Here is a 17,496-nt window from a genome sequence, read left to right as displayed (position 1 = left end):
TGCTGCACTTTATGTACGTGCTCAGTAGTAAGCCAGTGCTGCTCTTTAGTACATGCTCAGTTGTGTGACAGTGCTGCACTTTATGTACGTGCTCAGTAGTGAGGCAGTGCTGCGCTTTATGTACATGCTCAGTAGTGAGGCAGTGCTGCACTTTATGTACATGCTCAGTAGTGAGGCAGTGCTGCACTTTATGTACATGCTCAGTAGTGACCAGTGCTGCACTTTATGTACATGCTCAGTAGTGAGGCAGTGCTGCACTTTATGTACATGCTCAGTAGTGAGGCAGTGCTGCGCTTTATGTACATGCTCAGTAGTGAGGCAGTGCTGCACACATGCTCAGTAGTGAGACAGTGCTGCACTTTATGTACGTGCTCAGTAGTAAGCCAGTGCTGCTCTTTAGTACATGCTCAGTTGTGAGACAGTGCTGCACTTTATGTACGTGCTCAGTAGTAAGCCAGTGCTGCTCTTTAGTACATGCTCAGTTGTGTGACAGTGCTGCACTTTTTGTACATGCTCAGTAGTGAGGCAGTGTTGCGCTTTATGTTCATGCTCAGTTGTGTGACAGTGCTGCACTTTTTGTACATGCTCAGTAGTGAGGCAGTGTTGCGCTTTATGTACATGCTCAGTAGTGAGGCAGTGCTGCACTTTATGTACATGCTCAGTAGTGAGGCAGTGTTGCGCTTTATGTACATGCTCAGTAGTAAGGCAGTGCTGCGCTTTATGTACACGCTCAGTAGTGAGACAGTGCTGCACTTTATATACATGCTCAGTTGTGAGACAGTGCTGCACTTTATGTACGTGCTCAGTAGTAAGCCAGTGCTGCTCTTTAGTACATGCTCAGTTGTGTGACAGTGCTGCACTTTATGTACGTGCTCAGTAGTGAGGCAGTGCTGCGCTTTATGTACATGCTCAGTAGTGAGGCAGTGCTGCACTTTATGTACATGCTCAGTAGTGAGGCAGTGCTGCACTTTATGTACATGCTCAGTAGTGACCAGTGCTGCACTTTATGTACATGCTCAGTAGTGAGGCAGTGCTGCACTTTATGTACATGCTCAGTAGTGAGGCAGTGCTGCGCTTTATGTACATGCTCAGTATTGAGGCAGTGCTGCGCTTTATGTACATGCTCAGTAGTGAGGCAGTGCTGCGCTTTATGTACATGCTCAGTAGTGAGGCAGTGCTGCGCTTTATGTACATGCTCAGTAGTGAAGCAGTGCTGCACTTTATGTACATGCTCAGTAGTGAGGCAGTGCTGCACTTTATGTACATGCTCAGTTGTGAGCCAGTGCTGCACTTTATGTACACGCTCAATAGTGAGACAGTGCTGCACTTTATGTACATGCTCAGTAGTGAGCCAGTGCTGCACTTTATGTACATGCTCAGTAGTGAGGCAGTGCTGCACTTTACGTACATGCTCAGTAGTGAGGCAGTGCTGCGCTTTACGTACATGCTCAGTAGTGAGGCAGTGCTGCACTTTATGTACATGCTCAGTAGTGAGGCAGTGCTGCCCTTTATGTACATGCTCAGTAGTGAGGCAGTGCTGCACTTTATGTACACGCTCAGTAGTGAGACAGTGCTGCACTTTATGTACATGCTCAGTTGTGAGCCAGTGCTGCACTTTATGTACACGCTCAGTAGTGAGACAGTGCTGCACTTTATGTACACGCTCAGTAGTGAGGCAGTGCTGCACTTTATGTACATACTCAGTAGTGAGACAGTGCTGCACTTTATGTACATGCTCAGTTGTGAGCCAGTGCTGCACTTTATGTACATACTCAGTAGTGAGGCAGTGCTGCTCTTTATGTACACGCTCAGTAGTGAGACAGTGCTGCACTTTATATACATGCTCAGTTGTGAGCCAGTGCTGCTCTTTAGTACATGCTCAGTTGTGAGACAGTGCTGCACTTTATGTACGTGCTCAGTAGTAAGCCAGTGCTGCTCTTTAGTACATGCTCAGTTGTGTGACAGTGCTGCACTTTATGTACGTGCTCAGTAGTGAGGCAGTGCTGCGCTTTATGTACATGCTCAGTAGTGAGGCAGTGCTGCACTTTATGTACATGCTCAGTAGTGAGGCAGTGCTGCACTTTATGTACATGCTCAGTAGTGACCAGTGCTGCACTTTATGTACATGCTCAGTAGTGAGGCAGTGCTGCGCTTTATGTACATGCTCAGTAGTGAGGCAGTGCTGCGCTTTATGTACATGCTCAGTAGTGAGGCAGTGCTGCGCTTTATGTACATGCTCAGTAGTGAGGCAGTGCTGCGCTTTATGTACATGCTCAGTAGTGAGGCAGTGCTGCGCTTTATGTACATGCTCAGTAGTGAAGCAGTGCTGCACTTTATGTACATGCTCAGTAGTGAGGCAGTGCTGCACTTTATGTACATGCTCAGTTGTGAGCCAGTGCTGCACTTTATGTACACGCTCAATAGTGAGACAGTGCTGCACTTTATGTACATGCTCAGTAGTGAGCCAGTGCTGCACTTTATGTACATGCTCAGTAGTGAGGCAGTGCTGCACTTTACGTACATGCTCAGTAGTGAGGCAGTGCTGCGCTTTACGTACATGCTCAGTAGTGAGGCAGTGCTGCACTTTATGTACATGCTCAGTAGTGAGGCAGTGCTGCCCTTTATGTACATGCTCAGTAGTGAGGCAGTGCTGCACTTTATGTACACGCTCAGTAGTGAGACAGTGCTGCACTTTATGTACATGCTCAGTTGTGAGCCAGTGCTGCACTTTATGTACACGCTCAGTAGTGAGACAGTGCTGCACTTTATGTACACGCTCAGTAGTGAGGCAGTGCTGCACTTTATGTACATACTCAGTAGTGAGACAGTGCTGCACTTTATGTACATGCTCAGTTGTGAGCCAGTGCTGCACTTTATGTACATACTCAGTAGTGAGGCAGTGCTGCTCTTTATGTACATGCTCAGTAGTGAGACAGTGCTGCACTTTATGTACATGCTCAGTAGTGAGGCAGGGCTGCATTTTATGTACATGCTCAGTAGTGAGGCAGTGCTGCACTTCATGTACGCGCTCAGTAGTGAGCCAGTGCTGCACTTTATGTACATGCTCAGTAGTGAGGCAGTGCTGCACTTTATGTACATGCTCAGTAGTGAGGCAGTGCTGCCCTTGTGTACATGCTCAGAAGTGAGGCAGTGCTGCACTTTATGTACGTGCCCAGTAGTGAGGCAGTGCTGCACTTTATGTACATGCTCAGTAGTGAGGCAGTGCTTCACTTTATGTACATGCTCAGTAGTGACCAGGGCTGCACTTTATGTACATGCTCAGTAGTGAGGCAGTGCTGCACTTTATGTACATGCTCAGTAGTGACCAGTGCTGCACTTCATGTACATGCTCAGTAGTGAGGCAGTGCTGCACTTTATGTACATGCTCAGTAGTGACCAGTGCTGCACTTTATGTACATGCTCAGTAGTGAGGCAGTGCTGCACTTTATGTACATGCTCAGTAGTGACCAGTGCTGCACTTTATGTACATGCTCAGTAGTGAGGCAGTGCTGCACTTTATGTACATGCTCAGTAGTGACCAGTGCTGCACTTTATGTACATGCTCAGTAGTGAGGCAGTGCTGCACTTTATGTACATGCTCAGTAGTGAGGCAGTGCTGCGCTTTATGTACATGCTCAGTAGTGAGGCAGTGCTGCGCTTTATGTACATGCTCAGTAGTGAGGCAGTGCTGCGCTTTATGTACATGCTCAGTAGTGAAGCAGTGCTGCACTTTATGTACATGCTCAGTAGTGAGGCAGTGCTGCACTTTATGTACATGCTCAGTTGTGAGCCAGTGCTGCACTTTATGTACACGCTCAATAGTGAGACAGTGCTGCACTTTATGTACATGCTCAGTAGTGAGCCAGTGCTGCACTTTATGTACATGCTCAGTAGTGAGGCGGTGCCGCGCTTCATGTGCGTGCTTAGTAGTGAGGCAGGGCTGCGCTTTATGTACATGCTCAGTAGTGAGGCAGTGCTGCACTTTATGTACATGCTCAGTAGTGAGACAGTGCTGCGCTGTATGTACGTGCTCAGTAGTGAGGCAGTGCTGCGCTTTATGTACATGCTCAGTTGTGAGCCAGTGCTGCACACATGCTCAGTAGTGAGACAGTGCTGCACTTTATGTACGTGCTCAGTAGTGAGGCAGTGCTGCACACATGCTCAGTTGTGAGCCAGTGCTGCACACATGCTCAGTTGTGAGCCAGTGCTGTACTTCATGTACATGCTCAGTAGTGAGACAGTGCTGCACTTTATGTACGTGCTCAGTAGTAAGCCAGTGCTGCTCTTTAGTACATGCTCAGTTGTGAGACAGTGCTGCACTTTATGTACGTGCTCAGTAGTAAGCCAGTGCTGCTCTTTAGTACATGCTCAGTTGTGTGACAGTGCTGCACTTTTTGTACATGCTCAGTAGTGAGGCAGTGTTGCGCTTTATGTTCATGCTCAGTTGTGTGACAGTGCTGCACTTTTTGTACATGCTCAGTAGTGAGGCAGTGTTGCGCTTTATGTACATGCTCAGTAGTGAGGCAGTGCTGCACTTTATGTACATGCTCAGTAGTGAGGCAGTGTTGCACTTTATGTACATGCTCAGTAGTGAGGCAGTGCTGCACTTTATGTACATGCTCAGTAGTGAGGCAGTGTTGCGCTTTATGTACATGCTCAGTAGTGAGGCAGTGCTGCACTTTATGTACATGCTCAGTAGTAAGGCAGTGCTGCGCTTTATGTACACGCTCAGTAGTGAGACAGTGCTGCACTTTATATATATATGCTCAGTTGTGAGCCAGTGCTGCTCTTTAGTACATGCTCAGTTGTGAGACAGTGCTGCACTTTATGTACGTGCTCAGTAGTAAGCCAGTGCTGCTCTTTAGTACATGCTCAGTTGTGTGACAGTGCTGCACTTTATGTACGTGCTCAGTAGTGAGGCAGTGCTGCGCTTTATGTAATGCTCAGTTGTGAGCCAGTGCTGTACTTCATGTACATGCTCAGTAGTGAGACAGTGCTGCACTTTATGTACGTGCTCAGTAGTAAGCCAGTGCTGCTCTTTAGTACATGCTCAGTTGTGTGACAGTGCTGCACTTTTTGTACATGCTCAGTAGTGAGGCAGTGTTGCGCTTTATGTTCATGCTCAGTTGTGTGACAGTGCTGCACTTTTTGTACATGCTCAGTAGTGAGGCAGTGTTGCGCTTTATGTACATGCTCAGTAGTGAGGCAGTGCTGCACTTTATGTACATGCTCAGTAGTGAGGCAGTGTTGCACTTTATGTACATGCTCAGTAGTGAGGCAGTGCTGCACTTTATGTACATGCTCAGTAGTGAGGCAGTGTTGCGCTTTATGTACATGCTCAGTAGTGAGGCAGTGCTGCACTTTATGTACATGCTCAGTAGTGAGGCAGTGCTGCGCTTTATGTACACGCTCAGTAGTGAGACAGTGCTGCACTTTATATACATGCTCAGTTGTGAGCCAGTGCTGCTCTTTAGTACATGCTCAGTTGTGAGACAGTGCTGCACTTTATGTACGTGCTCAGTAGTAAGCCAGTGCTGCTCTTTAGTACATGCTCAGTTGTGTGACAGTGCTGCACTTTATGTACGTGCTCAGTAGTGAGGCAGTGCTGCGCTTTATGTACATGCTCAGTAGTGAGGCAGTGCTGCACTTTATGTACATGCTCAGTAGTGAGGCAGTGCTGCACTTTATGTACATGCTCAGTAGTGAGGCAGTGCTGCACTTTATGTACATGCTCAGTAGTGAGGCAGTGCTGCACTTTATGTACATGCTCAGTAGTGAGGCAGTGCTGCGCTTTACGTACATGCTCAGTAGTGAGGCAGTGCTGCACTTTATGTACATGCTCAGTAGTGAGGCAGTGCTGCACTTTATGTACATGCTCAGTAGTGAGGCAGTGCTGCACTTTATGTACACGCTCAGTAGTGAGACAGTGCTGCACTTTATGTACATAGTAACATAGTAACATAGTTAGTAAGGCCGAAAAAAGACATTTGTCCATCCAGTTCAGCCTATATTCTATCATAATAAATACCCAGATCTACGTCCTTCTACAGAACCTAATAATTGTATGATACAATATTGTTCTGCTCCAGGAAGACATCCAGGCCTCTCTTGAACCCCTCGACTGAGTTCGCCATCACCACCTCCTCAGGCAGGCAATTCCAGATTCTCACTGCCCTAACAGTAAAGAATCCTCTTCTATGTTGGTGGAAAAACCTTCTCTCCTCCAGACGCAAAGAATGCCCCCTTGTGCCCGTCACCTTCCTTGGTATAAACAGATCCTCAGCGAGATATTTGTATTGTCCCCTTATATACTTATACATGGTTATTAGATCGCCCCTCAGTCGTCTTTTTTCTAGACTAAATAATCCTAATTTCGCTAATCTATCTGGGTATTGTAGTTCTCCCATCCCCTTTATTAATTTTGTTGCCCTCCTTTGTACTCTCTCTAGTTCCATTATATCCTTCCTGAGCACCGGTGCCCAAAACTGGACACAGTACTCCATGTGCGGTCTAACTAGGGATTTGTACAGAGGCAGTATAATGCTCTCATCATGTGTATCCAGACCTCTTTTAATGCACCCCATGATCCTGTTTGCCTTGGCAGCTGCTGCCTGGCACTGGCTGCTCCAGGTAAGTTTATCATTAACTAGGATCCCCAAGTCCTTCTCCCTGTCAGATTTACCCAGTGGTTTCCCATTCAGTGTGTAATGGTGATATTGATTCCCTCTTCCCATGTGTATAACCTTACATTTATCATTGTTAAACCTCATCTGCCACCTTTCAGCCCAAGTTTCCAACTTATCCAGATCCATCTGTAGCAGAATACTATCTTCTCTTGTATTAACTGCTTTACATAGTTTTGTATCATCTGCAAATATCGATATTTTACTGTGTAAACCTTCTACCAGATCATTAATGAATATGTTGAAGAGAACAGGTCCCAATACTGACCCCTGCGGTACCCCACTGGTCACAGCGACCCAGTTAGAGACTATACCATTTATAACCACCCTCTGCTTTCTATCACTAAGCCATTAACACACATTTTCCCCCAGACCAAGCATTCTCATTTTGTGTACCAACCTCTTGTGCGGCACGGTATCAAACGCTCAGTTGTGAGGCAGTGCTGCACTTTATGTACACGCTCAGTAGTGAGACAGTGCTGCACTTTATGTACATGCTCAGTAGTGAGGCAGTGCTGCACTTTATGTACACGCTCAGTAGTGAGGCAGTGCTGCACTTTATGTACATACTCAGTAGTGAGACAGCGCTGCACTTTATGTACATGCTCAGTTGTGAGCCAGTGCTGCACTTTATGTACATGCTCAGTAGTGAGGCAGGGCTGCATTTTATGTACATGCTCAGTAGTGAGGCAGTGCTGCACTTCATGTACGCGCTCAGTAGTGAGCCAGTGCTGCACTTTATGTACATGCTCAGTAGTGAGGCAGTGCTGCACTTTATGTACATGCTCAGTAGTGAGGCAGTGCTGCCCTTGTGTACATGCTCAGAAGTGAGGCAGTGCTGCACTTTATGTACGTGCTCAGTAGTGAGGCAGTGCTGCACTTTATGTACATGCTCAGTAGTGAGGCAATGCTGCTCTTTATGTACGTGCTCAGCAGTGAACCAGTGCTGCGCTTTATGTACGTGCTCAGTAGTGAGGCAGTGCTTCACTTTATGTACATGCTCAGTAGTGACCAGGGCTGCGCTTTATGTACATGCTCAGTAGTGAGTCAGTGCTGCACTTTATGTACATGCTCAGTAGTGAGCCAGTGCTGCGCTTTACGTACATGCTCAGTAGTGAGGCAGTGCTGCACTTTATGTACATGCTCAGTAGTGAGGCAGTGCTGCACTTTATGTACACGCTCAGTAGTGAGGCAGTGCTGCTCTTTATGTACATGCTCAGTAGTGAGGCAGTGCTGCACTTTATGTACATACTCAGTAGTGAGGCAGTGCTGCACTTTATGTACATGCTCAGTAGTGAGGCAGTGCTGCACTTTATGTACATGCTCAGTAGTGAGGCAGTGCTGCACTTTATGTACACGCTCAGTAGTGAGGCAGTGCTGCTCTTTATGTACATGCTCAGCAGTGAACCAGTGCTGCGCTTTATGTACGTGCTCAGTAGTGAGGCAGTGCTGCACTTTATGTACATGCTCAGTACTGAAGCAGTGCTGTGGAGTTGGAGGTTTATCTTACCGAATCCACAGTCCTGTCTGCTCCATAGCTAAGGGACAAACCATTACCGGATGCCTCTATCTCAGAGCTCTAGAGTAACTGCCTTTGTCTATTGTAGCCTTGCCGTCATACTAGTTAGGTACCGTATATAAGAAATAACATCTTAGATTTTCTCCAGTTTTGGTCTAATTACAGTTTATTAAACAGAATAACAAGCTTTCGGGACATATATTTCTAAGACTAGAAAATTGAAGGATATTTTTATTTGTTCCCACAGCGGCAAAATACATATTTCTTTGAACAATAATCATGTTCTCTGCAGTGTCATAATTTCATCAAATGGAGCAATGATGCCATTTTTGTCACCCGAAAACTATGGGGGAAAAAGGAACAAAAAATCCCTGAAATCCCAAAGAGCAGAAAATAGCATTTTCTTCAACCCTGACAATCCCTTTGTAAAAGTTGTGTAGACAGAAATAGACTGATCACAAGTCGTGCTTTTACCTGGGGTAATGATGAGCTATTTGGATGTAAGTATCTCATTTCAATCTTGCCACACAGGCCTCTTCAGCGGCTCGCTTTTATGTAGTTAGAAATTGGTTCTGTTCACCGGGAAAAAAATGTCCTAACTTTGGCAACAATTCTCAGAAATGACTTCAGCTTTTTGACACTTTTATCCCTGAATTAGATTTCTTTTATTGTATTTTTCTTCATCTATACAAATGGCTCAGCTATAACATTTCTGTGGGGTATGGTGGCTCTTAATTTACCGCTATCTATCTATCTATCTATATATCTATTATTTATCTATCTGTTATTTATCGATCTATTTATTTTTGGATATTTTCAAAAACTGTCAACTCATGTAGGAAATGCATCTAACTATACTTCGGAGTCAGACTCATCTTTTTGATTCTGCTGGAATAGAGAATTTGTTTTAATTTGGAAGCTATGGCTGAAGAATTTTCTTACTTGGATCAACCTTTGTCCATTCATGCCTTTTGACTTTATAGAGGGTTCCCTGTTCAGGATCCCCTTTTTTTTAGCAGGAGAACATAACTCCTGAAAAGTGTCTTTTGCTCTGGTCACCCGGCCATCCTTGTACTACAAGGTCAGCCATTCATTAGAATGGCTGGAATGTAATATTACAATTCCACTGCAGCAGCCATTCTAGAAGAGATGTATAGTTGAATGCAGGGTTATTTTCCTCATTTAAAAATGACAAAGTCTAATATTTTTGGCTAATTTGTTTGATTTGGTTCTTTAGGGTTACTTTTAGGACTTGTGTGAAAATCTAATGTACTTTTAAAGGTAAAATTTATGCAAAAATATGAAAAATTCTGAAAGGTTCATAAAGTTTAGTAGGTACCATTGTGCATGTTGATATTGGTTGTTTTTGGAAGGCCAGCTCTTGGAGGCCAACCACGTACTCACTACCTTTCCATGATTTCCCCTTTGGGTAGTAATGGCTCTCCAACCTGAGCATCACCGCTTAATAGAACATATGTCACATTCAGGTTGAGAGACCAGCGGTCAGTCCATACATTGCTGTCTATGCGCAGACCAATGTGTCCGGACGTCTGAAGCAGCCCTTAGAAATGCTTTGTAAACCTTTTCAGATGTATTTTTATAATTTTTGATTCAATGAATCTCATGGCGATAAATGGAATATGTTTTGTTCTTTGCACAGCTGGAGGGTAGGAATGATGCTGTTCATGGAAAAAGATAGCTTAGTTCCGGGGATCATAGTAGGATCGTAGAGTGTAGACCCCCAAATAATCACTGTGTGCTACGGGACATTTTTATTTTTCTTATAGTTACTGTATGTTTTTTTTTTTGCTGCTCCTCTATAGTAGATAGTGTAGGATGTGTGTACGGTATATTTTCTGGTTGCCTACATTTTGTGCCTGTGTGACCACTATTGAGGGAGGTTACAATTAGGGTTGAGCGACCTTGACTTTTTTAGGGTCGAGCCGGGTTTCGCGAAACCCGACTATCTCAAAAGTCCAGTCGAGTGAAATCGGCCGATTATGGCGAAAAGTCGAGGATCGACCGAAACACGAAACTCTCTCTCTCTCTCTCAACTGAAAAGCTGGTATTACACAGTGCAAATCGCTACAGCGCACAAGCGACAACATGGCGATAGGCGTCCACGCCCCTAAGACCTATGTCATCACTCTGCCCACGCCCCTTCATTGGCTGAAAAAAAATGGCGCCAAGCGCGTCATACGAAACGCGACTTTGGCGCGAAAGTCGCGTACCGCATGGCCGACCCCACACAGGGATCGGGTCGGGTTTCATGAAACCCGACTTTGCCAAAAGTTGGTGACTTTTGAAAATGAACGATCCGTTTCGCTCAACCCTAGTTACAATAGCTCTGTATCCAACAGTATGTGCACACAGAAATTTTTGAGAAGTTTTATGAGTTGGGTCTATTCTGTAAAAAACCTGATAAATCACTAAAATTATTCTTGAAAGACTTCTTATTTCTATTGTAAATTCACTTTCTGGTCATATTTTCAGAAAGTACAACCCCAATTCCAAAAAAGTTTTTGACGCTGTGTAAAATGTGAAGACAAAAAAAATGGAACAATATGGAAATGACGGGTGACGTTGGATATTTTTCAATTTCAGCAACTCATCTCAAAAAAGTTGGGACAGGGCCATGTCTACCATTTTGCTTCACCTACTTTTTTTGTTTTTTTAATAGTAGTCTGTAAACATTTGAGAAGTAAGGAGACCAATTGCTGGAGTTTGGGAAGAGGAATGTTCTCCTTTACTTATATAATATTCTAGCTGCTGAAGAGTCCAGAGTTTTTTTTGCCGGATTTTTCATTTTATAATGTTTTAATTGTTTTCTATTGGTGAAAAGTCTGATCTACCGGTGGCCTGTTAATCATCCGAACTCTTCTTCTGCGCTGTTGTGATGGATACAGTATGTGGTTTAGCATTGTCTCTTGAAATTGTGAGGCCTTCCCTGAAATAGACATTGTCTTGATGGTAGTTTATATTGTTCTCAGACCTCTTGTCAGACTTATAAGCTGCCCATGCCTTTGGCCAATGTTTCCCAACTCCAGCCCTCAAGAGCCACCAGTATGTCATGTTTTCAGGATTATGTTAGTATTGCACAGGTGATACCTGTACTGGCAATTACATCACCTGTGCTATGCTAATAAATTCCTGAAAACATGACCTGTTGGTGGCTGTTGAGGAACACTGCATTAATGCAGCTCCATGCCATCAGAGATGCAGGAACTGTGTGCTGGTCACAAGCTGGATGGTCCCTTTCCTCTTGAGTCCGTAGAACATGGTGTCAAAAGAATTTCAAATGTTGATTCATGTGATCACAGGACAGTTTTCCATTTTGCATCAGTTCATCTTAAATTAGCTTTGTGCCAGAGAAGACAACAGCATGTCTGGATTGTGAATGAAAGAGCTTTACCTTATATTTTTGGATTGCACAGTGAATGATTTTGGGACGTTTTCCTGAGCCCATACAGTGACTGACCCATACCTGTTTTATATGCGGTGCCTCCTGAGGGTCCGTAGTTAACGAGTCTCTAGTAATGACAGTCAGCCTTGCCCCTTATGCACGTTGATTTCTCCTGAACCTCTTCAGTATTTTGATGACATTATGTACTGTAGATGGTGGGATAATCAAGTCTTTGCAATTTCACATTGAGGAACATGTTTCTGAGGTTGTTCCATAATTTTTAGATTGCAATTGTTCACAGTTTGGTAAATCTCTGACCATCTTTGCTTCGAAGAGACTCTGCCTATCTAACATATTCTTTTTCTATACAGTCATGTGACATTGATGAACCCTGACCCTCCGGCTGTTTTATATTAGTGTATCCTATTCCAGCCTTTTATTAACCCTGTCCCAACTGTTTTGAGATGTGTTGTTGCCAAGAATTTCTAAAGTTAGTTTTTTTTTTTTTTCAAATGAAATGGAAAACATTTCTAACTTTCAACAAGATTTCCATATCCTTGCATTCTTGTTTTCCTTACGCTTTGCACAGCATCCCTATTTTTTTTTAAAATTAGAGTTGTACATGACACATCTTTAACGCATCTCATGATGGAAAATGCTAAAAAAAAACAGGCACTGTCCAATCAAAAGGCTGCAATTTTTTATTTTTTTTTGCCTAAGATATCTTGGAAATATGTTTTGTTATCACGCTGTGTTTTATATTTGTTAGGCCTCACTCAGACGGTGACCTTTCTCGTATGCAAAAAAAAAGGACTGATTTCCATTAGTGTTTTAAATTTTCCATAGCGTTTAGCGTTCAGTTAGGTCGCCGTCAGTGTACATAGACTTGAATGGGGGACCCATGACTCAAATAAAAAACATACATATCTCCCTTCTCTCTGGGCCCAAAAAAACCACAGAAATGTGAATAGTCCCGTAGACCATCATGGGTACATTGGCAGAATCCACCTGAAACAGACGCCATGTGCACATACTTTTTCAGTGTTCTTGCTGCAATTTTCCTTCATTGAAATCAGAAGTTTATCAGCGGAAAAAAACTTTTTACTGCTGTTTTCTGTTTTTCTTGACTCTTTCATGCAGAAAAAAAGGCATTAAAAATGCTGTGTGTGAACACGGCTTTATATTTTGGTCATTTACGATGCTGATAAAAGTTGAAAAATTAAAATTCTCTTTTAACCTGTTTTTTAAATAAAATCAACTTTTGCCGTCTAGACCAGTGAATCTGAAATCTAGGTGGGAACGTGCCTGCAGAATATTGTGTCCATGAAGTATTACGCTGCGTATGTAGCAGAGCCGACTTTGTCATTTTTACCATTGATGACTTTGGTTGGCTGAAATCACAGATGACTATTTTGCGGAGTCGATCAGGACAGGCAACCAGTCTTTGGCTTCTACTTTTCCTTCTTTTTGGTTTCGCTCCTGGGCTTTCGCTCAGAAATTTCACCGATGGCTCCAGCCTGGCAGTAGTATTGTCACCTTCAGTATTTGGGGAAAACGTCAGATATGATCGGAACCTTATTTTTTCCTGCAGTAACAAACTCCTGTGTATTTTTATTCAGCTCCACAGTTTCCTGATGACATGAGCTCAGGAGAGTCCCCCCCCTCGTCCTTCCTCTCGACATATTCTATGTAAAACCTGTGCTAAGTCGCTGTGAATCTGAGTGTGTCATGTCCCCTTCAACGGCAGCCAATTTAGAAAGCACAAAAGGAGAAGGGGGAAAAGTGCGCTAATTAATCTTGTCTGGATGGCTGGTGCTACAGGGACTCCATTACTAAATGTCATTTACAAGACACGGGGAGAGAGAACTGCTGCTCCAAGGAGATTTAGCCTCCGTGGCCAATCGGATAACGCCATCCATAAAGCCGTCTGCTCGGAATTAGAAGGAGCTCCATTGGCTTTGTAGGAGATTTCTGGGCGGCTCATCCAGGAACTGTTTATGGCTTTCCTTGAAGGTCCCTGTTTTGTGCTGTGGGCACAGAGACCCTCCTCAGTCTCCGAGCATCCTGGCATCTATTATTCATTAGGAAACATGCGGATTCCCAGCTCCCTGGATTTTTCCTGCTCTGTAGCTGTATTCTTGCTGGTCCTGGACTATCACAGCCCCCTGGATTTCTACAAATGGTGTCCCTCCAACCTGAACGCTGCTCAATCGAATTTCATGTCACAATGCAGCCGGTGCACCTAAATCCGAGTGATCTGGCGGAAGTCTGAACCTAACGTTTTCTATTTAGGTCTCTCTTTTTGGCTTCTGCTGGTATACGGCAAATTCTCATTCAAAATGCCTGAAGCCAATTATTTGCTGTCTGTATCCTGGGGCTACATCAAGGTAAATGATCTGATTGACCATTTCTGATGACTTCTATGTATTAAAAAATGGCTGCGCACCGAAGTAGAATGCAGCCCCGGCGCTGCGTTTCTATAGCCCACTCTACCCCTCTCTGTAATGTATGACCTTAGCGTGACTACTACTCCTCCACGGTGGTGGCCATGGATTGTTTACATACATAGGATGTGCGCTGCCTCCGCTAAGGTAGCCCTGGCCGCTCTCCAGCCCTCCTAGGAGTATTGACCAAGGACTGGAGAAGTAATATGACCCCACGGCCCCCCTCCAATCTAAACCAATTATTTTGGATGCAATTATCGCATATTGATTGGACCTATTCTTAGAAACCTTCCGTGATGGATGGGGGACTAATCCTGGTTATAATTAGCACCTGTGATCTATGTGGTTGGAGGTAGTGTATAGGTGCCATGACCGGCCGGGTTATCAGCTTGCTAATGAAGTGCATTATGCCTGCTTGTTTGCTGGGATGTGACGGTGGCATACTAATCAGGGCTCCGCTATTGTATCTGTACAAAGCCCCTTAGGGCTCGTTAGCCATCGGTCAGGTTGCAAATGCCATCATTTGCCTGGCTTGTCTTGCGATGCAAAATGGTTGCTATTTAAAAAGATGTGTAAAAAGAAGCGACCCCTTATGGATCCGTGTATACAGTGCGAGGTGTGCGGCCATTGTATATAGGTGTCATCGGAGCCTCATCACGGTGGTTCGTTTAGGCTCGTCATCTGCACCGTGCTCACGCCACAAGACCATGTCAGCATTTTTACCATAAAGCCAGGGTGTGAGGTTCATTACCCCGCACTCGCCTTATTATACCCATTCAGCCCAGGTTCGGTGGATGAGAGCCTGCAATTACATATATCAGGAGACGGATACGCCGCTCATTACTCTATATCCACTTCTTGTCACACTTGACGTGATTGTATATTAACGCCAGGGCCATTGTTTGGATGGATACCGCTATAATGTACGGTGCGCAGGGAATCACTGTGCCATTGTGACTAATGAGCCGTGATGATGACTGAAAGGCATCCTCTTTGTGCGAGGGCAGCCATAGCAAAGACTCATGCTGGGCGCAGGCATATTATGCAGTGGATGTACTTGGCGTTAACCCATTGTACCCTGCAGCATTGCAACTGCTGTATCGATCTGAACATTCAGAATCTGCCAAAAAGCGATATGATGCCATGTATATGCCACGCATTATGCCTCCTACACGAGGTGACCAGAAGTGTGCATCTGTATGGAGAGGTTTAACGGATAATTAATCAGCAGTGCTCATTGCATCATCTGAAAACTGTGCCACCATAGTGTGCCATCACTGGCTGCCGGGCGGTATAATGTAGGCATGAAGTATGCATGTATCTGTACGGGCAGACAGAAGTACCCTGCAAATGTACAATATGTGCCCACACAGTTCAATGCACCGCACCTACTGATAGAGGAAGAAGAGCCATATACCCATTGTATCTACAGAACACAGCACCAACCTACGCTGTGTGTACCCACAGCACCTTGTACTAGATGTCGGTATTGGTGCATGCAGTGCCCTGCACTATACACGCCCTATATATGAAGTTGGTAACTCAAACCACACTAGTACTGTACATTAACAGTAATTAAAAAAAATATCAGTCTCCTTCCCCCTCTTGCAGCAAATAATATATCCCTAGCATGCAGTACAGCCCTGGACCATCACTGGATGTTATTATTAGGTGTTGGTTGCCATGTGCTGTAATACACCCGCTGAATGCAGTGAAGTCCCGCCATGTCTGGACTTGCTGGATGGAGCAGAGCATGGAACATATTCATGTTCTCTAGTTCACATACTGTAATTCCAGTACACAAATTGAAAATTACAAATCCAGCTCTGTTACATGGGTGCTAACAAGGGGATTGGTTAGGTTCAGGTAGATGTTTAGTTGCGTAATGCTGAGCCTTATGTCATAGCATATTATAGCTTCTAGTCTGCAACCCCTTATATGAGAGCACCATAATATAATCTGCAACCCAGCATACAGAATGAACAGTATAATCATTGGCACTGTGGCTATAGGTAGAAGCATACGTACATGGTATGGAGTCATGACCTTGGGTGGCTAAAGTTTTATATCTGCATCTCACGCATATATTTAGGGTATGTTCCCATGGTCAGTAAGCGCTTTGGGTTGGACGCTGCGTACATCCACAGCATCCAACCTGCAGTATCCAGATGTTACAGAATAGTGGATGGGATTTCAGGAAATTCCATCTCCACTATGCGTGCACGGACACCTTCGGCTTCCCTGTGGAGACGGACATGCGGCGCATCTTTCCAGACCGCAGCATGTCTGTTTATCTCGTGGACACGCTCATTCTCCGCAAGATGAATATCACCATACAATGTATTGGACGCCGTGATTCCGCACGGTTCAATGAATACATGCGGAATCACCTGTGTTCAAAACCCGGCAGGGCTTTGGACGGAGTGGACATGTGCTGCGTCCAAAGCGCTGCCGGTTACTGACCGTGGGAACATATCCTCATACTCCATTGCTATTCTGAAGACACAAAAGAGAATGGTAAAACCAAAAACACTCAGTTTGAAAAAATGTTTGCAGTAATCCGCAAGTGCTAGTAAAAGATGTAAATAACAGGGTATTTGGTTGATACGTTTTTTGCAAAAAATGTATACTAAGCTGCTCTACCAATCTTCACGGTATACCCATATCAGAGCAGTCCTAACTAATGTATGCAATCCCTATCTGATGTATTTAAAAACCTGATCATCTGTATATTACCTGTGTGAACAGGGTTCAGAGAGGAAAAATCCATGTGTGCATACAGGACAGAACAGCTTTTGTGCAGCTAGCCCAAGAGGAGTGGTGGAACTCCCCAGTCTTGTAGACACAAGAGAACAATCATGGAAACAGGAACACATGGGCTACTTGCACAGTGAACAAGTCTGTAAGAACATGTTCACACACCACCAAGAAACCTGAAGACACAAAAGAGAATGGTAAAACCAAAAACACTCAGTTTGAAAAATTGCTATTGCTATTCTATAGTTTTACCTATCATTAACCCTCTGACAACATTGTGTACATCATAAAAAAAAGAATATTTTCATAACACCATGTTGTGACATTTACCAACAAAGCATGGCGCCTCCTAGTGTTCAAAATGGACATCCACCTCTGAGCTACATAAAGGTGGTCACACATGCTCAGTAGTGATGAGCGCAAGTCCTCATTATTCAAGTTTGCCAAGTGCCCGTGTTTGTCAGGCAATCCCCACAGCTACAAAACATGCGGACTCGAACATGTCACTGAAGCACCCGCGATACTCTGTGCATACCCGAGCACCCTCGGCAAACTCGAGTAACGCGCACCCGCGCTCATCACTAATGCTCAGTTATTCTACCCACAACCTGCTCTCTGCATAATGAACCCTTTTTTCACCGTAGAGCTGCCAATAGATACAGCTTTCTGTCCAGCACGCAAATGATTTAC

The 17,496-nt window shown here is 44.4% G+C and overlaps 1 protein-coding gene across 6 annotated transcripts in view; it reads left to right on the top strand.

The window, feature by feature from the left end:
- PDE4D (phosphodiesterase 4D) overlaps positions 1–17,496 on the top strand; it is a 1,251,030-nt gene that overhangs the window by 1,211,360 nt on the left and 22,174 nt on the right. Inside the window, exon 1 of one of the 6 annotated variants that reach the window (XM_069749006.1) lies at positions 13,304–13,992. The exons of the other annotated variants lie outside the window; for them this stretch is intronic. Within the exon in view, the coding sequence (XP_069605107.1) occupies positions 13,945–13,992 (48 nt within the window). The 5' untranslated portion in view covers positions 13,304–13,944. Of the gene's footprint in view, positions 1–13,303; positions 13,993–17,496 lie in introns of those variants that run through there. 6 annotated transcript variants of the gene reach the window in all.

Source organism: Ranitomeya imitator, chromosome 1 (genome assembly GCF_032444005.1).
Source record: "Ranitomeya imitator isolate aRanImi1 chromosome 1, aRanImi1.pri, whole genome shotgun sequence".
NCBI classification, from domain to species: Eukaryota; Metazoa; Chordata; class Amphibia; order Anura; family Dendrobatidae; genus Ranitomeya; species Ranitomeya imitator.
Note: the sequence above shows the minus strand (reverse complement) of the source record. Positions and strands in the feature narration are given on the sequence as shown.